Source organism: Wyeomyia smithii, chromosome 2 (assembly GCF_029784165.1).
Source record: "Wyeomyia smithii strain HCP4-BCI-WySm-NY-G18 chromosome 2, ASM2978416v1, whole genome shotgun sequence".
Taxonomy (NCBI): Eukaryota; Metazoa; Arthropoda; class Insecta; order Diptera; family Culicidae; genus Wyeomyia; species Wyeomyia smithii.
In genome coordinates this window covers 66487171-66505982 of record NC_073695.1, presented here as the reverse complement: position 1 = coordinate 66505982, position 18812 = coordinate 66487171, and the positions used below count along the sequence as shown (strand labels likewise).

General features: G+C 37.3%; 2 protein-coding genes across 4 annotated transcripts in view; one reads left to right on the top strand and one right to left on the bottom strand.

Moving 5' to 3' along the window:
- The first annotated feature begins 12873 nt into the window (after positions 1 to 12873).
- LOC129720972 (hexamerin-1.1-like) lies at positions 12874 to 15268 on the top strand. The gene is made up of 3 exons (XM_055672955.1): positions 12874 to 13034; positions 13109 to 13236; positions 13298 to 15268. The coding sequence occupies exons 1-3, from the start codon at positions 12941 to 12943 to the stop codon at positions 15158 to 15160; spliced, it is 2085 nt and encodes a 694-aa protein (XP_055528930.1). The 5' UTR covers positions 12874 to 12940; the 3' UTR covers positions 15161 to 15268.
- A 1873-nt stretch (positions 15269 to 17141) lies between these two features.
- LOC129720971 (uncharacterized) overlaps positions 17142 to 18812 on the bottom strand; it is a 52208-nt gene continuing 50537 nt past the window's right edge. For all 3 annotated transcript variants that reach the window (XM_055672954.1, XM_055672951.1, XM_055672952.1), the window contains exon 8: positions 17142 to 18727. The gene's annotated coding sequence lies outside the window, so the exon portion shown is untranslated. The remainder of the gene's footprint in view (positions 18728 to 18812) is intronic.

The window sequence follows — 18812 nt, the reverse complement described above, 5'->3', positions numbered from 1 at the left end:
CCTTTTATATGTGCGGTTTGCATCCACCCTCTGCCTATCAACGGTAGGCCAACCGTGCCAAACTTTGATAGCAGTTATGTTTGCAGTCAACATCAATTTATGTACGATAACCTTTTTTGCCCGTGCTGCACTGCAGAGATACAATTGTGCATCGCTGGGATGGTTCCAGTGTGCAATGGATTACTTATCTTGCAATGCTATTTTATGTGTTATTTTTAAATAGGAGGGTTTTGATTGCAACTCCAATATTTTGTAATAAATTATCAGCCAATTCCATGCCAACTTTTCAATATATGTGCAAAAGGATTTATTTGCTTTCACAACTAAAGCTAATTATTTAGAGGGATTTGAACCTAAATGTGTCGAACAAAAAAGAAATAATCTTACAGCTAATCTAATTGCTAGCTTATGTCCTTTGAAGGGAGCTTATTGTAGCAATAAAGGAGACAAAGAATTAAAAGTTGATAATAATTTTATTTGACAATAGCTGTATCGACATGAATTAAATGAACAAGCTTCGACATCATGTAGGACAAGACAAAAAAGTCTATTGAGCTTCAGATCTGGGGAGCTTGGCAACCATTTGAGTAAATTCGTAAAATTGTCCCAATTGGCCCTGACGACTCTGTTTATATTGGTTTGGTTTTTGCTCGCAAAAGTGAAGGAAGGAAATATTTTTGCTTTTGTTTTCACACATAAATTGCCTTAAAAATCTCTTACTTGTGTCAAGGCACGCATAGTTAGAAGAGTTTTCAAAAACTCGAGAGAACAATTGTCTCCAAAACACCCGTTTTAAATTTAACAGCATTGACATTGACGCATTTGTCGATGAAAACCAGTGGAAGCTTACCTTGCTTGTAAACTACTCCCAAAGCATCACTGAAGCTGCACTTTGAGACTCCGAAAAATTGTTTCTAGCATTGCACACTGGGCCAGGAATGGAATCTTGCGAAACGAAATTATTAGCGCTCTCAGGGTTTGACCAATCGGTTTCCGATCTTCTACAAAGTTTCTTGGTATAGTTAGGGCTTCATTTTGGATGTTTGAATTAGTTCGGAATTGAGCCGCGAAGGGCGCGTTGCGATGCTAACTTCTTTCCCTTACACGGTAGAGCTTTACGGTTTTCGACAAAGTTGTAGAACTCTAAATTCTATGAATCTTTACAGAATACATAAAATTTCTAACTCTTCAAGTTTCAGAGATCTACGAGTTTTTATAAAATTTTTCTGAATTTCACGTTTTATTGTGATAATTTTATGAGTTCACTCGAATTAATTTCTTACAATTTTTTTCTTGATAGAAATGTAATAATTACGTCGTTTTCTTCCGAGTACAGAAGTTTTTGAAGTACTTAAGTGAAAATATTACACAAAATTTGAAAAAAATACATAATTTTGTGAATTAGATATCTCATAGGTTAGCAAGTATTAGCAATCAAAAATTTTTCTAAAAATTGTCCATTAAAAAATCTTTATTTTCTGAAATATTGGAAGAAGTGTTTTTCGTTTTGTGTTTTTGTGATATTTCAATTTGAATATAACCATAGGTTTCATATAAAAATACAATTGCTCACCCACTTTTCTCAGAGATGGATGGATCGATTTTCACAAAAAAAGTGGAATAGAAAGGTCTAGTTGCTTGATAAAACCCTATTGAATTTTATTATAATCGGACTGTAACTTTGTCTGTTATGTATCAAAATGTAAAAGTTATGAAACTCCATTATCTCAGAAACTACAAAACCGATTTGAACAAAATAGGTATAAAATAAATGGGCTGTCTTTAAAACCCCTAAATAACGAATTTTATGATGATTGAACATGTAGTTTGAAAGTTATGAAAAGAAACATGTTCAGAAAACTTTATCAAATTCACTCGTTTTGCCAAAGATGGCATCACTGATTTCAACAATCTTAGTTTTAAATTAAAGGTTTAGTTGCTTTATGACAAGTTGACAAAATCGAAAAAATGCTGCTCTAATGCTCATAATAGTTGCCCTAGAATGTAAAAAATTCACAGGAAAAGCTATAATTTTTCATTTTTTCTTAGTTTGACCTTCGGGGCAACATTTGTGTTGACCAGTGTAATCGGACTTTCATTTTATCCATTCTGTGTTAAATTGTAAAAATATTGAAAATCTCTTCTTTCAAAGGTTACACAACTTGTTTAAAGAAAACAGGTGTCGCAAATTCGGATTTCAAAATGAAGTATGAAGTTGATTCCTGGTCTCTGAGCATCATCCTGGGTACTGGAAAACTCACATTGGGTAATGTTTGTCCCTTTTAGACTGGTAGAAACCGGAAGCTACTGACTAGAAATTTAAAATGGCGTCTGAAGATGATTTCTGGCCTCATGGTATTATACCGCTTCCCCAAATCGTATTGGATGATATTTGTCACTTTAGGCTGTTGATCGGAAACTGTCGCCATCTTCGCCATAGAAATACCCAGATTAGGCAGTTTGGCAATTTTATGATGGATTTTATGATTTTATGATTATCAGGCAACCAAAAGTGGTCATCTGGATTGAAAATTGGGTTTTAGGTCGGATTCTGGCCACTGGGTATCATCCAGGTTTCAAGAACCCATATTGATTGGTATTTGGCCATTCATTGGATGCCTCTCAGAAACGATCAGTAATATCAACTGCGTTAAAGAATTTCAATTTCACTGATAAGATCATTCAAATTAATGTGTAAGGAACAACATTTAATTATACATTATTTGAAATCTACTGACTAACGTTGACTTATAGAATCTGAATATTTATAGGCAGTATATGAGTACAAATCGATTATACCACAATCAAAAACAAAATCGCATCATATAGTTGAAAGAATTTAATATTATTTTCATGTATATGTGTTAATTTATATTCATATCGTCGGTTTCGTGCAACACTGGCACAACTCAAAAACCATAGTTTCGAAAAAAACGCGCTTGAAAATTTGCGTCAAAAATTTATTTTTCGATTTTCAAGAAAACTTTGAAGTTTAAGATTACCAATCCTTATTAAACACCTTTGGGTCTATTAAGCACATATTACGTGCTGACGTTGTCCAAGTAAAGCCTTATTTTTACTAACTTTATGGAGAAATTTCGATTTGTGCAGCAAAGGCACTTCTACTCATAACTCTGGAATTTTTGTGAATTTCGAAATGGGACTTCGTGTGATGAAACTTTTGGCATCGTTTGCTATCAAAAACTTAAAAATGCAAAATTCTGAGTTGTGCCAGTGTTGCACGAAGCCGATGATATGTTAAATTTTGAATGTTCGATATAGTTGTGCAGTTGGCTACCAAAAATTTGTTGTTTCGAATGAATAACAAATCCACCAGAAATAATCAAGGTGTATTTTTTAAGTGTTGGAGTAAATCTATTTTAACAAATTATAAGTTCGAAGGAGAAAGGCTGGGTCTCACCACTAGGTGGATTAATTTAGGTTTTATTGCATGAAATACACGATCCAGTACTCTGATACTCTATCCAACCTATTTGCAGTCTTCAGCCATATTTCTCAGTGTAATAAGAACTTCAACTTGACGTTCATTTTAGTTCTCCAGTTTCCTTGTGAGTTCTACGATAATGGGGCCGCTCGTGAGCTCTGATCCCCCACTTGATAAATTGTTTTGCATATTTAATTCAGTTGTTTCCACCATGATGTATAAAGACATGGTGTAACGATATGTCAAAAGCAGAATCGGCCATATTGGAAAAAAATGCCAGCGAGTAGGTTTGTTTATAAACAACTAGGCCATAAAAATTATCGCATCTCATAATATATCATTTGGATGCATTTAAATTATGCATATGACAATGCTACATACCTTGCTACCAATATTTACTAATTTAAGAAACAATTTCCAACTTAAAACACCTGAATTTGCAGTACTCAATTGCCTAGTTAGTTAGGATATATCAACAAACACGAAAAAGTTATTCGCTGTTGCATAGTGATGCTTCGTCTCATACCCTTCAAAGTGAAAAACGCTTCCTCACCCCGCGCCTAGTTTTTGGTCAAACCGTTACACCATGTTCTACTCATCATGGTTTCCACCTGAACTTTTTTCTTGAGCTTCTGCCTCAGTTGGGCAGATCCAAATTTATAATCAAGCACAAATTTGGATTTTTGATGGAGTTCAAAGAAACCCCATCGACCGTGAACACAAGTTCTACGTGCTGGTTTATAGCGTTACGTTGGAGTATTCTTCACGCATCTACTACCAGCCCATCGTTTTGGCTCTCAAGTAGCGAAAGGAAGAACCCGATAAATATTTCTGGGCGAGGGATGTCTTTTTCATCAACTGCAAAAAGTTCTGCCCCCGGCCAGGGTTTTATGGATGACACAGCGGAATTTAGCCATCCTGCTGTTTCCAGGTTTTTGCAAAGGATTACCAAGTGACCCGATTTGAACGCATAGTGTCCAAACTTGGGTTTTGAAGCCTTTTTCCTCTGCTATGTCACTTTTGAAATTACCGCATTCTGGGCGTCGTTTAGCTGTTGGGTGGTTAGTTCTATATTTGGGTAGCCGACTGGGAGGATACCAAGCTTAACACCAGTAACGACATCTTTGTAGGAAGTGTGTACTTCTTGAGCCCTAATCGCCTCGATACGCTGCTGAACGGATCTAGTAGTCGTGGATCGAGCATTCCCTGTCTAACGTGGCAGTTTTGGAGGTCGCGGATTTCCACTGCTGTTCGATCCATTCAGGTCCGAGTTTCTAGGCCGTTTGGAGAGGTCAGTTGTGCTCTGTGGGATTTGAGCCAACTGTAGGGATACCATCTGGTCGAAGTTAGAAATCAGGACACCTTTTCTGGGCACAAATTTGAATAATTTATTCTATTCTTCGAAGCATAAGTAAATATAACACGTAATATGTGATTTACTCAGTTTTTTTCACGCGGGGACACGTACCTCGCAGAAAAACGCGTTAATAAAAAAATCCGCGTATGAAAACGCGTAGTTTGAAAATCCTAGGATTAAAAAATCTGCGTGAAAAAAACGTTAATTCGAAAATCCGTGTAGAAAAATACCTAGTAAAAAATCTGAGTGTATCTCTGACGATCCACTTTCATCAAACCACTTTGAATTATTACGCATTAGTAGATACTTTAAAAATTCAACACACGTAAACTGCTTCAACTTAAACTTAACAAATGCCAGATGCTTAATGGTAACGGTCAACGCGTGAGAGATTCGTCTTATCACTCTAGTGAGATTCAACCAATGAACAATTTCGATCGCAGTGAGCGTTGTGACCTGGAATCTAAAACACGTATTGAGCAATTCTGAAAAAATCTGCTTATTGCCACACAACAAAGTTAAATGTCTCAAGAAAATCAGGACAAATGCTCAAACACAAAAAATAAATCAGGACGCCCAAATGGGACTTCAAAATCAGGACATGTCCTGCTAAATCTGGACGGATGGTATCCCTAGCCAACTGGTGTGCTCAAGGATGGGAAAAATCGTTCGAGTGATAATTAATCAGTAGTCCAAACTGATTCTTTATCGCTTTCGATAATTGCAAAAGGATATGTGGTGAAAAATTTTCACTCGCTATTGCTTTGATTTGTTTGTTTCGTATCGTGCTTTCGATTTTTTTTTTCACTCGTGTAGATAGGTACACACGCACAAACCGAGAAGCTTGTCAAGATGAATGGGGTTATTTTAAGTTGGTCTGACAAGGTTAAGTACTTGGGACCAGTGCTGATAAAAGTCATTTTCCCCAGCAAAATTCTTCGAAAATTACAGCCAATCGTTTTCAATTTTCACTTCCAATGATCGCAGCTCTCTTTCAGATACACTGGATTTTCGTCCTAGTAACGTGCTGTTATACTCAGATGAAATAGATCGCGCGCATCGTTCACGGTTACGGAATAAAATTTGACGACAAATCCAACCAAATGATTTTCACTCCAAAGCGAAAAAGAAAAACAAACAGTCCACTCAACCAAAATGAACCTCACCGAAACACTTTTTAACTGACACTGACCGATGCCTTGACAATCTTCGTTAACTGATAAACTGATTTTGTTGCCTTGCTTCCATCGCATGAAATATAATGAGGTGTTTTGACAGTTCACTTCCATGCAAAACGCGGGAAGGGAGAACACTGAAAGGATTGTAAAAAAATAACGTTTATGGATGCTTTTTTTCACTTTCACTCAAGAGTGTCAATAAATATCAACCCTGCTTGGGACTAATTTACGATGAAAAACTTATTTTCAAGAGCACATTGAGAGTATACAAGCCAAGTGCATCAAATATACGAGATGTTTATATCCTCTCATTAACAGGAATTCTAAACTTTGTTTAAAGAACAAACTTTTGATTTACAAGCAAATTTTCAGACCAGCAATGCTTTATGCTGTACCGATCTGGTCAAGTTGCTGTTCAACAAGGAATAAAACGCTCCAAAGGATTAAGAATGAAATTCTGCAAATGACTTTGAAGCGTCCTCCTTGGTTTGGTACACTCGAATTACATAGACTTACCAATTGATCTCTTTATAGCCAATAAGTTCCTATTAAGTTAGTTGTAAATTTACTTCCCGTTTTTTGACAAGTAGGTTTAAATCCCTGCGAACGATAAGTCCTAATTGCGAAGGCAACAAATCCTAACAATTAAAATTACAAACTTCTAACAGTGTTGAAAAGCCACCATTTGTGATTGCACACACATACTCATTACTTACTAATATTTATCATAAATACTTAAGCTACTAACTACTAACCCCCTTTAAAAAAAACGAGAAGCTAATATTCTTCTTTTGAAATAATTAAGCAAGAATGAAAGCTGGATGTTCTACGGGGTGTCGGTCTACGAGAAATAGGAATTTAGATACTGGTATTGTGGCCGGGGCGCATCAAACAGATCTCCAGAAAGCATGTATTCAAGTATATTACATGCAAGCATTCATGTAATATAGGGTGGTGAACGGCTTCGGCAATGGTTTTCTTCGGTAAGTTTCTGCATAAGATCACTGCAGAAAACCTGCCTAAAAAAACCACTGATGAAGCTGTTCGCTATCCTACATGAAGTACATGCAAGATTGAGATGCCTTATAGTTTGGAGGTTTCAACCAAGAAATACATTAGAGAATTATCGAGAGATTAGTTTGTACTTCCTTTATTTTATACTTTATAAATCCAATTCTATATCATTGTGAGACAAATCTTCAGAGTATGCATCATTTTGTGTCGTTGATTCAATGTTGAACGTATTGAAAAAATTGCAGCCCAAAACTATTGAACTGAAAAAAAAAATCGGTGAGAGAATTTTCGTCTTCAGGAAACGAAAATTTTTGGTATCGATTCTCCTGAAATTATCATAAACGATTCTGTTTCATTTCTGTAACTAAGCAGCCGTATCATTGTTGATAAATGAAAATCAACAAAACGATTCCGTGCGATAAAAAATCGGAAGTGATTCTCCGAGTGAGTGATTTTTTCCATCCTTGGGTGTGCTTCCTGTCGGCTATATCCACTCTCAATTTTTTGAAGCGTTTCAGACAAATACAACAAGTATAACAAATACAACAATTTTAACTCAAAATGCATGAAAACGCCCCGAGAGGCAAACTGAATGACCACCATGAAAAACAGAAAGTAAAAAAATATTACTTCAATTTCAGTTCAACAAGTTCTCAGGAAAACAGAAAAATCGTAAAAATTGAACATCAGGAAAAGGTCGAAAGGTGCTATCAAAAATTTATCTCAAACTAACCTCAAAAAACTTTAAAACGTTTCTAAAAAGAAGAATGAAAACATACAAAAGTTTATACTGAAAAACATTCCTAAAATTCAGAAGAAGTCGAAAAGAAAAAAAATTGAATATAACTTTGAGTGAGTAAAACACGTTAAGAGAATAAAAAATCCAAAAACGTTTCGAAGGAAGGAAAAATCGAGAATAAAAAGAATTATAAATTTTTCTCAACCCGGAAAAACTCTTTTCTAATCAAAAAAATATTTCTAAATTTAGTCCAAAAAAAAATACCTCCTTCAAAAAACAGTTGGAACCAAAAATTAAAATGATCTTAAATTTGGTTCAAAGTTATAAAGTAGATAATTCTAACGAAAGAAAAAGGCCAAAAAGCAAAAGATTCAAATTCAGCCTAATGATTGGACTCTCCTAAATAAGAAAGAGGCCAAAGCGAAAATTGATTTCCAATTTAGCCAAAAGTGGTTCCATAGATAAATGAGACTGATGACAAAACTGAATCCAAATTTAGCTCACAGCTTTAGTTTAAAGTGCTTCAAAGAGTTAAAACAAAGTTTATGAAAAATGATTTCAAATTAGCCTAAAACATACTGTGCCTCTGCTAACAAACAAGAGAAAACAAATTATCTTATTTTACCCGAAATTCTTCAAAGGTTTTCAACATATGCTCAACATATCTGAAGAATCTTTCCAAAAAAAACGAAGAGGCAACGAGTACCAGGCCAGAATATCGGTAGAATTTTTATTTTAAGCCAATATTTTTTTTCTGGCAGATTTACATTTTTTACATAGACATTATAATGACCTCCTCCCCCCTTCCGTAAATAAGCGTGGACGTACCAAATAATACCGCCCTCCCCTTAAAGTTGGAATGTGGTCGGCCCCATAGAATTTCTAAACTTTGTAAAAATATATTACTAAATTTTTGAGCTGGAACCTACTTACAATATTTTAAATTTTCAATGCATCACTCGTGATATTAAGCGTGGAAAAACATTTGTCGTTGCAACCATAGTTCAAGTGTTTCACAAAATCTATACTGATTGCAATACTTATTCAGTATAAAAAGTATTACGTGAGTTGTAGAGTTTACTTTGGATACTTGGAGCCTCGATTTGACGGTTCACTTGGAGTTTTGTAGTTAACACTATCTACATCCTGGAAAAATGCTTTGAAGCGTAAGAGGCATATCGAGAAACCTCGTTCGTCTTATCAATATCAACAATTACAATTCCCCGAAGAAAACTAATATTTCTCTGATCAGTTTCATTACAAGAAACACCCACTAAGTTAATTTATTTCGTGAAAAGGAAGGAGTCATATCGAAACCGTGCAGCACACATTTCTTCCAAGTACCACATCTACTACAGTGCAGTACGTTCTTAAAGTTATCGGAAAAATAAGTTAAAACATGCTATAACTTTGTAAGAAAAAGTCCTGGAGATGTGTGGCCTTCAACAAAAACGTGTGTTTTGTATACCCAAATGATTCTTAAGAACTACGTTTTCTTGTAAAATGTAGCTAACAAAAGTTAAGTGCAAAAAAATAACTTTTAAGTAACTTTTACAGAAAATATTTTGTAACTCTGTACCCAATGAAGATAGGAATTTTGTTTGTTCAACAAAGATTCATATTTTTACGCGTTCTAAAACTTTGCCGAATAATTCCTCTATCTCTTAACACAAAAAAGTTAGCATTTTGAATATATGAAAACCTACTGTAACATATGCTCGCCGTACTGTAATATGGGTGGATTGGGACAAATGGAACCTTAAGGAGTTTATAGTACTTTAGCTTAACTTCAAGAAAAAGTATTGCCATCAATATTCCACTTGCCCCTTTTTAACCTATACGTTTTTGAAATCATCGAAAAAATAAGCTAAAATATGATATAACTTTGTAAAGAAAAGTCTTGGAGATATATGTCCTTTGGCAAAAATGTGTGTTTTGTGTGCCCTGTAAAATGCAACTAACAAAAGTTAGGTACAAAAAACTTAAGTAAGTTTCATGTTATATACTTTATAACTTTGTACCGAAAGAAGATAGGATTTTCATTTGTTCAACAAAGTTTCATATTTTTTAATTCTCTACAACCTTGCTGAATAAACTATTCTTCTATCTCTTAACACAAAAAAGTTTTTTTTTATTTTTAGTATAGTAAACTTTTCATACTTTTTGCCAATTTGCGATTATGTCATTTATGGGTCATTCATACAAACAATTGTTCCGAAGACTTTATTGAGCTAGGATGAAGGTGAAAGGCGCTATGGAATTAAGTTCCACTTTTTGCCTTATTGGGCCACTGTGCAGTGGCGGCAAAGCAGCGGATCGAGGCGTTTGTTTCGTAGTGCTGGGAAATCCGAAAACGAGAGTCTCTATAGTTTAATCCATCCCTACGCACCGAAAAACGACCAATCCGATGATCTCGTCAAAGATGAGTTGAAAAGGCTGCGCTTCAGCATACACTTGGGTCTTATTACGCGGGTTATTTAGATGCGTTTTTTTTATAACGCGGATTATTTTTACGCGATTTTCAAAAACAACGCGGATTATTTTCACGCCATTTGGAAGATTATTTTTACGCGGTTTCGAAAAAGTTTAGTGTAATAAAGAAAAAAATAATCGTATGATATATGAAAATAAGTTTTTTTTTTCTATTCTAATCAATATAAGAATGTTTTTTATATGTATATTTGTTCCAAAATTTCTGTTCTTATCAGATAACTGGCAATTTTCGTTGATTCGGGAAATAGAAACAAAAAAACATTCATAATTGAAAACCGATACGAGTAAAGGTCGTTTTGATAGACTTTCGATTGAGGAACGAATGCTAAAGCTAAGAAATAAGACTTTCAATGAATTTTCATTTTGGATGCACTATAAAAGCATTTTGTTCCCATTTTCATATAATTTTTCAAGCATATATTCACTTACGTATTATTATTTATATTCGGATTTATTTATTGAATGGAGTTTTTCTACGCGATTTTTTCAAATAACCCGGTTTTTTTAAACGCGGTACAATCAACCGCGTAAAAAAAGACCCCAGTGTACAGCGATTAAAGACTGATAGCGTGGCAAAATAATACGCCAGAAAGCTGAGTCAACGGATCGCAATACAGCAGGAGGAACAAGTGGAAAACATAAATGGGCTGTAGAATAGGAGGTCACGGTTGTGAATGTGAATAATCAGAGCAGCAGGCTGTGGTCAGAGCCAGGGACTGCACCATTACCTCGAAGCGATCTTTGAAATTCTTAAGAGTTATGGTTGAGACAAGCTTACGTTCAAGAGCCACGTCAACTATGTTTGTAAGAGGGTCCCAACGGCTATTGTAGCAGAAACTTCTTGCCAGCGTAGTTTCGTCCATATTTAGGATGGTGGGCCAGTGTGATCCAGAGCCTTAGATAAAAAGTTGTCGTGGTACACTGGAAAGTAGCTACATGCTCATGTGCCTGAGGGTTGCGAGTGCGTATCAGTGTCATATGACGCAATCCGGCATGATGCCTATCAGCATTGGCACCATGGAGAAATGAACTTCCACCTGGCACAGGTCCTGCCAGGTCATGGCTGCTTCAAGCAATGTCTACATAGGTTCGGGCACGCGGGATCCTCCATGTGTCCCAAAAGCGTGGATGTGGAGGAGACCGCTGAGCATGTCTTCCTCGTATGCCCTCGCTTTGCACGCTCGAGAAGCGACATAACGGTAGTGAGCAGACCAGACACTACTCCGGACAACTTAGTTCGGAAAGCTGTCGTCTCAGGTGTGTGTTAGCAGATTTTCTCGCTACCTTGCAAAAAAAGAGCAGCGGATGAAAAGAACCATGCCAGGAGGTTGCGGTGGTTGCAGCCATGTGGAAGGAGCACTTTCAGGCGCTATTGAACGGCGAGGAGCAAGGCGAGAAGCAAGGCGAGCAAAATAGAAACAGGATGAGGATTATGAGCGACGACGATGGGAAACTTCTAAAAGCGGGAAGCGAACGGCTGTATCATATGATCTACCAGTTTATACTATGCCGAATATGTTGAATGATCTCATGTGCCTAATCTACAAGAACGACCATCTACTGGATTGTTGCAGGCATTACGTTGGTCAACTCCGCATACAAAGGGCTCTCCCGTGTCCTGTTGTTTAGATTGAGACCGTTAACGGAATCCTTCGTCATCGAATACCAGGCCGGTTTTCGACAGAGGCGTTCAATGGCTGGCTACTCAGACTCTCGTCAGAGCTACAAAGAGCAAACACTGGACTTGTATTCTGGCTGGCTACTCAGACTCTCGTCAGAGCTACAAAGAGCAAACACTGGACTTGTATTCTGGCTGGCTACTCAGACTCTCGTCAGAGCTATCTTCAGCAGACAACCAGGAAGAGCCCGTTGACTCCGAGGTATGCCTCGCACTCAGTGGATGTGCACGGTGCAAATAGATGCACGATCTGCTGGTATACGAGGTGACTGGAGACAGGCTGCCCTAGACAGAACTTGGGCATCTCTAATACCTTCGGCCCTAGACCGGTAAACGGTCCGTCGGCAAACGAAGTAATGTTTCAATAGTAGACAGCCCGTGTGGGATTGTTAGGAAGGTCGTCATTTTGCTCTATTTTTCATCGAAACAATTTTTTTTCTCAGCCTCAAACTTACTCCCAAGAATATGAAAAAAATTATTTCTCTGTATCACTTTTTTCACCTCGGAAAAAAATCCGAAGAAACCATCTTAAATTTCAGGCAACTCGGCAGTTTATTTAATATGTAGTGAAATCCTTTTTCTATATGAAAAATGTTCCAAGATGTAAGTTTTACAAAAAAAAACATACGTTTGTAGAGTTGAATACATCTGTTTTCATTTCAGGCGTGTTTATATTACGGACAAGCAATCGTTATCACCCGGTATAAGTAGGCACATTGTTGCAATATTCTTGTTCTCATTACCATTGCAAGGAAAAAATAGATAAGAAGTAATACAGATACTTTTTTATTGTACAATAAAGCGATTCTTACTCTTACTCGATGGCAGGATTGTATATTGTTAAAGAACATAAAAACAAAGCGGATTATTCTTGCAGCGTACCTACTTTTAGACACAAATAATTCCCCTTGCATACTGATAACCTACAAACGTATCAAAGGTAGCATGTAGCATCAATGTCAGCATATAAAAAGCACTCCCGGGGCTTTCACATCAGTTCGTGCCATTCTTTGGTAGAAAGCTATAACAGTTCAATATGAAATTGATCATAGCAGTGATCACGATCAGCGTCGCCGTTGTGGCCTGCGGAACGTGGGTACCGGGAGGTGAAAAACCTGTCAAATATGTTGGTAAGTTCGAAGGGCAAAACAGTTCACAGCAGTTTCAAAACATTACAACTATCCTCTCATCTTGTCCTCGACAGCCGACAAGGACTTCCTCATGAAGCAGAAATTCTTCTTCGAAATTCTCCGAAATATTCATATTCCGCTGCAATATGAAGAATACATGATGTATACCAAGAGCTGGGTTGAGGACAAGGCTATGTACAAGGTACGTTCTAAAGCTATAACTGTAGGTCAAAAATCAAAGATCTATTTCGTTTCTTTGGCAGAATTACGAAATCGTGGAAGAATTCTTCAACATGTACAAAATGGGCATGTTCCTAGACAAGGGCGAAGTTTTCACCGTCTACAACAAATACTTCATGAAGCAAACCTACATGCTCTTCTCGTTCCTGTACAACTCACTGGACTGGGACACATACTACAAGAATGTAATATGGGCTCGAGAAAACATAAACGAAGGCATGTTCATCTATGCTGTCACACTCACAGTAATGCACCGCATGGAGCTACAAGGAATGGTTCTTCCGGCCATCTACGAAATCTACCCGTACTACTTCTTCAACACTGACATGATCCGATCCGCTACCTACCGCAAGATGTACGACCCCAAGTTCGGATTCTATGGCAGTGGAAAGTACAACGTCGTGTATTCAAACTACACAATGACCTATCCATGGGAAGTTTCCGTCGCCGAGAAAGACTACGTGGTAGATTATAAGACGATGGATTACTACTATGGAGATGTCGGTCTGAATTCGTTCTATTACTACTTTATGATGGATTATCCGTTCTTCTTGAACAATGATAAATTCGACTTCATGAAGGAACGCAGTGGTGAGCTTTATTTGTACATGCACCAACAGCTGTTGGCCCGATACAATTTGGAACGATTCTCAAATTACATGTACCCGGTGATGGGTTTGAGTTGGAAATTCCCCCTAAAAATGGGATACTTCTCACTGCTGAGCTACTGGAACGGTATGCCATTCAAGAGCAGAGATTACAACTATTTGATTAGCGATGAGCATTATTACAAGCTGGACTGGATCAAGGATTGGGAGACGCGAGTGCGTAAGATGATCGACGATGGATATTACATGATGGACGATGGTACCAAGATCGATATGCGCAAGTGGTACAACATCGACTTCCTCGGAAGAATGATGAACTGTATGGATGTACATATGGACTACAAGATGTGCAAGTTCGGCTTCATCGAAATGATGTCGCGCACTTTGCTCAGCGGAATGGACTTTATGTCAATGAAGTCGTGGCCTTCGGCATTGATGCACTTCGAGACTTCGCTGCGTGACCCAATGTTCTACTCAATGTGGAACCGGCTTCTAGACTTTTACTATCTGTTCAAGAGCTATCTTCCGTACTACACTTTCAATGAGCTCAACTTTAAAGGCGTTGTCATCAAGGATGTTGTCATCGATAAACTGCTTACCTACTTCGAATATTTCGATTCGGACATCTCCAACGTTGTACCAATGACCGACGTTAAAAAATATTGGGATTTCTCAGTTCTTGGCCGCACGATGCGCTTGAATCACAAACCCTTCAGCTACAGTTTGGATGTTATGTCTGAATACGCTGGAAAAGGTGTACTTCGTGTTTTCCTAGGACCGAAGTTCGATAAGATGATGGAACTGGATTACTATAAGAAGTTCTTTGTTGAGATCGATCAATACGTGGTAGATTTGATTGTGGGTAAGAACACTTTCGTGCGCAACTCTCGCGACTTCTTCTGGAGCGTTAAGGACCGCACCAGCTATGTTGAGCTTTACAAGAAGATGATGATGGCCTTCGACGGTAAGGAGGAGTTTGTGCTGGACATGTCCGAGGCTCACTGTGGATTCCCCGATCGAATGATACTGCCGAAGGGCTGGGCTAGCGGCATGAAGATGCAGTTCTATTTCGTCATCACGCCGTACACGATGATGAAACCCACGGACAGCATGGTATTCGACAAGGCGTACATGTGCGGTGGCTTCAAGTATGTCGACAAACTGCCAATGGGCTTCCCATTCGATCGCGAAATCAACTACACCTACTGGTACACCAAGAATATGCTCTTCAAGGACGTGTGGATCTACCACAAGGACGATGTGAACAAGACGTACTAATCAATAAGTTAGATGCCACATTGATTGCACAATTTCTAACGTTTGTCTTTATATTGGAGTGTTCTAAGATAGATTGAATAAATGTTGTACCTAGAAAAAAAACTTAAACTTGATTACAAAACTGAGGGTTGTTCCGAAAATGCTTACCATTTCTTCAACATTGCTTGAAAAATATTTCAAAGAACAGTGCAAAATTTGTTAACCAGAGACATCTCATCGTGTATAGAGGAAATACTAGTTCCTTGTAAGAATTACTCCGAAATCTTCAAAAATGAATGATTCTAGAAACAAACCCCCGTTAATAAATAACTTCAATAATCAATTCTTCAATAAAACAAACAACTGACAGCCACTGATACAACATTAAGCGGTCATGATCATGAAAGCGCGGAATTATCGTTTCTTCAGACAGGAACAGTCTCCAAGCTTGAGCATGTGTTCCCCAGCAGGAAAGGTCATTAAATTATAAAACGAAAGTATTATTGTTGCGAAGCTAATTTGGACGTAAAACTTTAGCATTGTGCAATGCATTATCATCAGTACGAGCAAATCCAAAAAAATCCCAATTTCTTAGTTCACTGTGCGAAAACCAGATGAAAATGAAAGCAGTAAAATTTTAGAGGTTGTTTTGCCTGAGAGGCAAAATGATCGGCAAATTTACCATAGAAAAATAATACTTGGCCAATTTAAGGGCTATTCCCACTGCTTCCGTTCAGGGACCGGGCCGGGACCGGGCTCGTCCGGGACTTTTCATGCATTCACACTGCGCCGTGCTTGAACCGTGCCCGCGCTGCGCTCTGGCTGAGAAATGTTGATGTGTGTATGTGAAAGAACGTCTTTCTCTTTTTTTCATACCGCAGCTCACTCCGCGCGAAATATGTCACTACAACATACACGCATCCACCCGAGTGCCTTCCGTGCACTCTCCGGCCAACACAAAGTATCGTCGGCAACGATAGTTTTTTTCTCGCACGGCGGCAGCATGACGGCAACTCAGCGCCGCTCCGGTCTGGGCACGTCGCGTCGGTGTGAATGCGTTCGTAAGAACGCATGCAATCAATATCAAACGAGCCCGGATGACACACGGATCAGCCACGGCCCGGTCCCGGCCCGGTCCCGGATCGGAAGCAGTGGGAACAGCCCTTTATAGTCTTTGCTTCATGGGGAAGGCATAACTGATATTAACATGGCACTTATTGTAACCACAGAAGAGTGTCATGTAAAGTTATTTGAGACTGGAAAAAACATATTTGAGACTGGAAACGACAACCGTACACCAAATTTAACTCGCTTGACTCTTCATTCATTTATGAGCTTATTATTTTTTATTTCTCAGAATTTCCATTTGTTCATCTCTGATTCGTCCGATTGTTGCTAAATATTACTGTTATTATGACGTTTCTTTGATAATCAGAAAGCTAACATCTATTGTTTTCAATATACAATCCACTTTATTAGACCATTTCGATAGCGGCTGAATTCAGACCGGAAAAAGAGGTAATCAATTATAAGTCAAACAATTCGCATATATGTGAAAAAATATAACAAAGTTGTAAATAAAAAGAAAGTCGATCAAAATCGTGATAGAGAACCGAACTCAAACAAATATCACAAGCTACATAGACAGCGGCAAAATATTCTTACTTCTAAAAATCACATATTGCATTTCTTAGTACACTAGTTATGTGTTAGAGAACGTTGAACAAATCCTGGTGAACTTAGTGTTGCATCAAAGTTTAATTCAATCGAAAGGATATTTTTGATATAAAACAAACCAATATCGGTGCTACTACACACTATTTTCATCTATTAACGCTCTGACATCTATTCACTGCGCTGTTTCTGTTGATGTTTATACTTTTGTTAAACTTTGTACAAATGACTAGTGTCCTAATGACGAACAGAATAAATAATTGCCAGCCTATTAATTTAAAGTTTAAGTACCTATTTGATGCAGACTTTGCAGTAATGTTGCCGTGCCTGTTTTTATTATATCATTACCTCATTTTTTGTAGCGAGTAGGGGTCAAAGAGAACTCCAATATTATTTGTTTTGTATGTTGTGAATAAGTCTATTTCATTTGCTTTTGCTTCGTTTTAGTTAATTTTTTTTACTGCGGTACGTTGATTTGACAACACTAAATATTCAGTGGGAAGTAATCCAAGCGTATATTTGGAGGGAATGTGCTTTTAAACATAGTTCTAAATTATATAGGACGAATTAGTACACAGCATTTCGAACGAAAGCGATATGAATGTTCAACGGAAAATCATTTTTCCAAACTAATGAAACGATATAATAACAAGCGTATTAACCAGATCACTAAACGTACTATTTTAAACTGATTCTCCAGAAGAACTGAAACGTAGGACATTGAAGGAACACGTTTTTTTTTTTCATCAAATCTTCAAGTTAACCAATCGCATTGAAGAAATAATCAAACCAAAAACTAAAAATATCGAAAGATACAATTGCAACTGTCGACATTGCACACTATCATTCTACAATCCGAGGAAATTGCGTGACTACGCGAAATACAATTTAAAGTCAGTTGTTTCTTGTTTTCCATAGTAAGCAGCAACAGCATCGTGTAAAGATTGTTCATATAAATTGTGACTTTTTGAAGAAGTCGATGATTCAAAAAATCGCAAAAGTTGTATAATTATGTTCGATATTGTTCCCAACGTATGATTAAAATTTACTAGTCTCAACGAATCAAGAAATAAACCGTGTTCGTTACGTTGCATTCTTTCCTTCTTTGCTCTGTTACGCACGCGTAAGAAAAGCGGCAAAAGGTTAGGCAAAAACTCTAATATAAGTATACATATATCCAAACTAAACACTAAAATTGGCCTGGAAGCTTTGTTCTCTTCAATTTTCTTTGTAGATTAATTTTTGAGAAGCATATTGCAGCCAAAAGTGCAGGTGATTTATGATCTCTCTTATTAATCATATATTTATAAAAAAAAATCTATAATTTTAGCTTCAGTTTGTGTTATTCATCATTCAATGTTCTAATAAATTTTCTGTCAAGTACTCCGATAGTTATAGTTGGTTGATTAAAATGGATACAACATACTTCCTGCCCTTTTTAAATGCATCTCAAAAATACTGATCAACTTGTCCTAGCAAACACTCAATCCCCATAGATTTTTGGAATGTTTTCCATCTCTAACTTTAATTATTCCGATCCGTTCGAAACTTAGTAAACAAACTTTAAGTATCTGAGATTATTAATGACTAGACAAGTAACACGATGAAGAATGTATATCAGCTGTGCTTTGCTGTTTTTACTGCTTCGTATTGATTATTAATCTTAATCTGGAATTACTTGTGCCAGAATATAAATAAATAGGTGTATGCTTAACCTCACACTGGTTTATCACTATCAAATGAGTAAAAAATTGTTTTCACCTCGCATTCTTATCTATCGGTTTGGCCTGATCGACAGACCTGACCGACATTTGCAGCATTCAACTTACCTAGATGCGAACGTAATAGTGAATCGCAACAGCAGATGAAGGCAATCAATTTCCATCTCACATTGAAAACGGAGGTCCAACGCATCTGAAGAATGGAGAAAGAGTGAAAATGACGTCTTTGAGCGATAAAACTTTGTAAAGTTATTAAATGATGGAAAAACAATACGCAG